Genomic DNA, 7,471 nt, shown 5'->3' with positions numbered 1-7,471 from the left:
AGTGTCTGAAAACAGCTATTTAAGACAAGGCAAATTGTTAGAGGAAGGGACAGAAGAGATAGCAGAGCTATTTCGGGAGTGAGGGAGCACAAGAATCCGCAGACTGTCTAAAGTAAACGAGGAAGGGTCCAGAGGCAGTGAGGGAAGGCCAGGACCAGGGTCAAGGCCAGGGCAGGCACGATTGCTGAGGGGATGAACTTCACAGTGGGTTTCAAGCCGCTGCTAGGGGATGCACACAGCATGGACAGCCTGGAGAAGCAGCTCATCTGCCCCATCTGCCTGGAGATGTTCTCCAAACCGGTGGTGATCCTGCCCTGCCAGCACAACCTGTGCCGCAAGTGTGCCAATGACGTCTTCCAGGTGGGCCGGGGCAGGGGCAGGGCCGGGTAAAGCAGTGCAGACTCGTGGGAGACTTCTCATCAGGTCAGCGCTGAGATCCCAGGAGGTGATGGGAGATGGGTTCCATGAGGTGGGTGGTGGCTGTCCTGGCTGAAGAGCAGAAGAAGAGCCAGGGGTCCTAGCAGATCCCAAAGTAAGCATGAGTCAGCAGCTGCTCTGCAGGCTGGCGAGTACAGCCAGTGCACGGACAGCCGCTGGGATGCTGGTATCTACAGAGGAAAGGAGACCCCCTTAGAAACTGGGAGGGAAGTGATCCTCCACCAGGCTGTGTGACAGTCTGTGCTAGACTCTGCGTTCCAGTTTGGAGTTTGAGATTTCGAGAACAATATGGAAAATCTGGAGAAAATAGCAGTGAGATAATGAAACATTAAAAAATAAACTGTGAGAAAGGCCCATGGTGACAGTGAAACTATTTGTATTTAAAGCAAAGCTGAACGCATCCATCTCTGGTGGGGGGGCAGAGTTAGACAGTGGGCAGGAGACTGGGAATCCTCCCAGCTGAAGTTCACACCTGTGTCCACCTCAGACTGGTCAGTAAAGGGACCTGCTGGTTAAAATGGATTGAGGTCACTTAAGCAGGGAAAAGGCAGAGAATAAATTGTACATCCCCCAAATGTAACCAGTCTTGGCTTATGTGTGGTCATGGAGCAAAGCATAGTTAATCAAGTTCACAGATATCATTTTAGCTCATGGTTTCAAAAATAAAAGCACATATCAGAATGCTTTATATAAATGGGTTTTCTTTCTTGCCCTGTGCCCTGGTGTAGGTTCTAGTAACCTGTAAAATGAACAAAAATCAGGGAGAGTGAGGGATAAAGGCATGTACACACACACACACACACACACACACACACACACACACACACACCCTTGCAAATGAAGTAGAAACTCAGAATAGACCAGAGCTGGCTGGCTTAGTAGGCATGGCAGCGATAAGGGACATCGTGAGCACTTAGTCTTCATCTGTATCAGAAATTATGAGGAAATGTGTTGAACACAGTGATTTTCAACTTAACCAAGAAAATGTTTCCCTTTTAAGTTGTTAGGGGCAGCATGTTTGGGGAAAATAATGGGCTGGCTAATTCAGGTCATTCCACAGCTATGCCCTGTGACCCACCCTTTGCTGTCTGCCATCTTCACTGAACTCCATGGTCTCTCCTGCCATCTTCCCATCAAGGCTTGTTCCCATCTCCTGTTCCTCTACGTGTCCAAACCTGCCATTATTTGGCTCCAGAGAACCTCGGAGCCAGTGATTTTCCCTCTCTGGGATCTGCTTATCCCGGGCACTAAGTCATGTACCAGAGGCTATGCCTTGCCCACTATCTTGGGTTTTCCCTCGGTCTTAGTAACGCTGAACATCCTTCAGGCTGAAATGCCTAGGAGGGAATGACAAAAAGATTTTGCCATCCCTTCTCATGAATTTGTAGTGAAACGTCTTTTCATTAGAGCCTGAAATGTGTGAAAGCAAAACAAAGTTTTGAGAGTGAAGGTAACGTGTTCTGTAAAAAATTGGTCAGAATATTAAAGTGCCTGGCACACAGTGTCATTGGGTAGAGGACCCAGGGATGGTCCTACATATGGAGGCTAGAAGCTGTTCAGTCCCTCCTCTGTATCTAGACACACTGTTTTGGTTCCTTGAAGCTCTGGAATACTGATCTGGACCCTGAGAGACCTGGGAATTGTTTGGTACAGAATATTTGGGAGAGAACATGATTCCCAGAGCTTTGCAATGGTTCTGTGCATCTGGACTACTGTGTATCCTTTAAAGTGCCGGGCACCCCTGGGCCCTCCAAGGAGAGAAGTTGAACAGCTCATTTCCTTGCTGCTTTATTTGGGGTGGCCTGGTGGGAGGCTGACCCAGTTCTTCAGCTGCACTATGTATACACATCTCAGTAGACCTCCCTCTGCAAGATGAGCATATTTAGTTTCTCACACATTGCCTCCACATTTTGACAACTCTAGGCATAATCAGATTGTCTGTTTTCTAAGTATGGGGACAAGAATAGGACTTGTGGTTTCTCTCTCTTAAAACTACTTAGGAAGAACACCCTTAGAACATTGCCTAGAAAGTTAATAGGACTTAGAAAAGTGATACCAGTATATTATACACCCACACACACACACTTTTTTTTTTTTCAAACGCTATAGGAATTTATATCATGAAAAGTGAATCTTCACCTCAGGCCCTATGTAATTCCCTTCTCCATTACCAACTTTCTTGGGTATCCTTCCATGGTCCGGTACACGTTTCTGTGTGTGTGTATACACACACGTTTAAACTAAATTCATCCTATACCTGCCTTTGTTCACTCTCTTGGCCATTGTTTCATATCCACACATTCTGATATGCACCTTCGTTTTGGGGACTTCCCCGGCGGTCCAGTGGTTAAGGCTCTGCACTTCCACTGCAGAGGGCACGGGTTCGACCCCCTGGTCAGGGAACTAAGATCCTGCAGGCCTTGCGGCACAGCCAAAAAAACCCACAAAGTTAATGCACCTTCCTTTTTCATGGCTATATAGTGGTCCATTGTTGTAGCTGGGCCACAGTCTGTGTAATCTGCGCTCTGAAACATTTAGATGATGCTCAGTGTTCTGCTGTTCTAAAAACTGCTGTGATGGGCAACAAACAAGAATTTGGAGGGATTATGATCTTATAACATCAGGTTAACAGAAGAGCCAGGAAGCAAAATTTTAAAAGTTAAAATATTTCATTGAGGTAATTCCCTGGCAGTCCAGTGGTTAGGACTCCGAGCTCTCACTGCTGAGGGCCCAGGTTCAATCCCTGGTCGGGGAGCTAAGATCTCACATGCCACACAACACGGCCAAAAAAGAAAAAAAAATTTTTTTCATTGAAAATGTTGAACCGTATTAAGGTTTGGGAGGAAGTCATCCATAATTCCCACCTCCTCCAACACAATTATTTTCATGTTTGCATATTATTTTCAAGTGCTTGTCTCATACATATTTTTACTTGGTTGCCATCACAATTTAACTAGTTTTCTTCAGAGCTGTGATACAGCTCTCTCTCTCTCTCTCTCTCTCTCTGAATTTAAACAGAATAAAACACCAAAACACCACATTAACCCCCTCTAATTTCTCTCTCTCTCTTTCCCTGCACTTGCACCCACTCAGCTACCAAGCATTTTGACTAGAGGAAAGCTGTCGGTGTGGGAATTTGACACAAACATCTTCCCATGTTTCTGAATTTGTAAACTCTATTCACTCCTAAACTACTTTAAAACAGCCTTCGGTTTATTTTTATACCTGCCCCCACTTCACTGTGGGCACTTGTTTATGAGCTGCAACCTGCTGTAATTTAACAGGCAACCAGAAGGGCTTGTAAGAAGGTTGATCAGAAACAGCTTTTCTGGACGGTGTCCATGTAGGGAGAGATTTACAGAGATGGGAATAGCAAGAAAGGGGCCTCCTTCTCTCATCAAGGCAGTCTTTTACTTCATCCCCGAATTCCACTTCTTTACTGGCTAATTATTAGGACCTGCTGTCATCAAGTATAGGCCAGCTGGTGAAAACCCTACACAGCCTGTCTCCTCGGCCACTTCCACCTGCTACTGAGGGCACCAAGACATCCCCTCCCCAGCCCAGCCTTGGGCAGGTCTCCTTTTTGAGAAGTTGGTTCACTGAAATTTTGTGAATTGTGTTAACCTTGTAGCAGGCTTAGGATCTTCCTTTAGGGAAGAAACTGGGTTGAGTGGGAAACAAAATCATAGAGACTCAGCATTCCTGGGCTCAAGTCCCACCAGCTTCTTCCTTAATTTGTCATGTGATGTAAAGCAGGTTATTTCACCTCTTCAAGCCTGTTTACACATGTATGGACGAAACGGAGGTTTTATTTTATTTTTTTGGTTTTTTGGCCTCGAGGCATATGGGATCTCAGCCCCCTGACCAGGAATCGAACCCACGCCCCCTGCATTGGAAGGCAAAGGCTTAACCACTGGACCGCCAGGGAAGTCCCCGAAACGGAGGTTTTAAACTGATCTTTAACATCCTTGTGATTCTAACAATCTGATTTCACAAATTCAAGAAATGTCATTATGGATTTCCATTTTTTCAGGACTTTGCATTCTGTTACTAGCGTCCTACCTTGTCTCACTCTTCTGCTTACCAGCCCTCCTTTCAGCCAGGCTCCGTTCACAAACCCCTGTGCCACACTCATTGCTAGCTTCTGTCGGGCAGAGCTAGCTCACCACCCAAAACCCCTTCTCCACCCACAGCTCAGCTTTTGCCGCCAACGCCTGTATTCTTCTAAAGCTCAGAGGAAGAGGGCCAAGGTCACCAGACCAAATGTCTGGTCTTCTGCCACCATTTTCCCAGTTTCTCCAGTGTATTCTGAGGGTCTGGCCCAGAGGATTTGCATGGTCCACTATTCATCATTGGCCAGGCCAATAGTTTAGGGGAGGTAGCCTCCAACAACCCCCCTTCCATCCTGGGCCAGTATCCCCAATCAGCATCACTCTGGATAGCAGGAAAGTGGGAAAACATTCTGAGATAAGAATTTGATAGAGAAACTGCGTTCACAGAGCATCTTTCTAGATGGAATGTTTCTATTGGATGCCATGGACCATTACAAAAGAAATAGAAGCCACCATATAGCTCTTATGCCACACAAAACCCCTGATCATGGCCTAGAATTCCATGTATTTATTCCATTCCATTTTATCCTTCACAGTGAAGAAAGAACAGTTATTTCATGTCCTGTGGTTCTCTGTGGTCATATACTTTTAAGGTCTAGATTAGGATTTTTAATAACCATTTGTACAGTGCTTTATAATTTATAGAGTACCTTCACATGTGTGATTCCATTTGAGTTAGAATCAATGTTATTTCCATTTTACAGGGGAGAACACAGGAAACAGGTTACAGTCACACAAACAAAGGGACAGAGCAGGGACGTAAATCTAGGTGTTCTGTTTCCTAGAGTGATGGAATTTTCTCTACACATCACATTATTGGCCTGTGAAATTTTACTTTATGGGGCTGGCTCCCTTGTGTAAATGTAAGATTTAAGCAAAGTTATTTCTTAGTCTTGAAAGAGAAAGATAAACAGAAGCAGAAGATAGCTTATGCTAACTGGATATTGGTCAGCTGAGAGATCTTTAGCCCAAGGTGGAGACTGTCAGCTATGGAGACGTACTAAGGAAGTTGCCATGCGCACCTCAGAGTGTAAAGTTCCTGTTTGTGATGAGACCATGTGGGGACTCACGATCAGGGCAGGAAGTAATCTCTTTTTGTGCTATAGATCCCTTTTTAGTTTGTGAAGCCTATGGATCCTAAGGACAATGTATGTGTGTGTTTTTTTAAGAACAGGGTTTTTAAGTGCATAAATTATAACATATATGATTATAAAGAAAACCAATTGCATTAGAACACAGCATGCAGTCTCAGTGGGGGTGATATGCTCCAATTATATCTGTGGTATTAAAAAAAATTTATTGCAATTTTACATTTTATTTATTTTCTGCTCTTATGTAAAATTTATTCCCCAGCTCTGTTGAGGTATAATTGATAAAATTATATATATTTAAGGTATACAACATGATCATGTGATATATCTATACATTGTAAAATGACTACCACAATCAAGGTAGTTAACACATTCATCACAGTTTCCATTTTTGTGTGTGAGGGGTCTAGACTCTCTCAGCAGATGCCAAGTACACAATACAGTGTCATTAGCTACAGTCACCATGCTGTACATCACCTCCCGGGAACTTCATTTTATAACTGCAAGTTTGTGCCCTTTGACCAACAGCTACCCATTTCCCCACCACAAGTCTCTGGCAACTGACTTTCTAATCTCTGCTTCTATGAGTTTGACATTTTTAAGGTTTGTGGTGTTAAAATTTAATTGCGGGGGATAGCAATTGGGGGGGAAATGTCTTAAAATGCTCTTAGAAGAGGCAGGAGTGAAAAAAAGCTTGAGAAACGCTGGAATATAATTACCAAAATAATTAGAACATGTTTTTTGATAGAGTAATATATGTGCTTCTCGATAAACCATTAAATAATGAGATGGGGGACTTCCCTGCCAGGCCAATGGTTAGGACTCTGCGCTTCCACTGCACGGGGCACGGGTTCGATCCCTGGTCAGGGAACTAAGATCCCACATGCCTCGCGGTGCAGCCAAAAAAAAAAAAAGAGAGAAGGAACAGTGGGCCTAATAACTACTATAGTTTAGAAGTAGTGATAAGCATAAATTGTTCTTGGAGATTGGATCAACAACTGTGATCAATAATGTGATATGAAAATACCCGTTGGTGACAAAGTCACAGGTACTGCTAAACCTACGTGGTTTGTTGCCTACCTTCATAATTGAAGAAAGCGCTCAAGTTCTGCTCGGCACGTTAGTGAAAATGAAGATGTAATTGTTTTCCCATCGAGGCTCACAGACTCCTTAAGTTGTAGTCATGGATCTTTTGGGGGCTGTGGCCCCCAGGTTAAGTTCTCCAGCATTTATTCCCCAGCTCTGTTGAGGTATAATTGACAAAATTATAGATTTTGTCACACAAAATGTATACAGCATCCAGCTTCCGGTGTCTTCCCAAGCATCCAGGCTTGAAATGCCTGAATTGTCTCACTCCCTCCTTTCCCCACAGCCCACCCACAGCCAAGTGACTGGCCAGATTCCACCTCTGGCATCCCTAGTCTTTGCAGGATTACTGCCACTATCTGAGGGCAAGCCTGTGACCTGCACTGACTGTGGCTCTTGCTTCTGATCTATGCCTTTAGATCAGAAGCAAAAGCCATAGCCTCCTCTCCCATGTATCCAAATCACCTCTGTTAGATTAATATTCTAATTTTCTCTTGCAGTTTAGAAACCTTGCCTATAAAGTTAAGTTCAGATCTTTACCCTTGGATTCAAAGCCCTCCATGTTTTTACCACAATTATTTTTAAAAAGCCCTTCTTGGGGGCTTCCCTGGTGGTGCAGTGGTTAAGAATCCGCCTGCCAATGCAGGGGACACAGGTTCGAGCCCTGGTCCAGGAAGATCCCACATGCCGCGGAGCAACTAAGCCCGTGCGCCACAACTACTGAGCCTGCGCTCTAGAGCCCAC

The 7,471-nt window shown here is 44.5% G+C and overlaps 1 protein-coding gene across 1 annotated transcript in view; it reads left to right on the top strand.

Moving 5' to 3' along the window:
* The first annotated feature begins 8 nt into the window (after positions 1 to 8).
* Positions 9 to 7,471, top strand: part of TRIM54 (tripartite motif containing 54) — a 17,749-nt gene continuing 10,286 nt past the window's right edge. Inside the window, exon 1 of the mRNA XM_027113579.1 lies at positions 9 to 360. Within this exon, the coding sequence (XP_026969380.1) occupies positions 193 to 360 (168 nt within the window). The 5' untranslated portion in view covers positions 9 to 192. The remainder of the gene's footprint in view (positions 361 to 7,471) is intronic.

The sequence above is a fragment of the Aethalodelphis obliquidens genome, unplaced genomic scaffold (genome assembly GCF_003676395.1).
Source record: "Aethalodelphis obliquidens isolate GAN/ISIS:26980383/991018 unplaced genomic scaffold, ASM367639v1 scaffold12, whole genome shotgun sequence".
NCBI lineage: Eukaryota > Metazoa > Chordata > Mammalia > Artiodactyla > Delphinidae > Aethalodelphis > Aethalodelphis obliquidens.
This window is presented reverse-complemented; position numbering and strand designations above follow the sequence as displayed.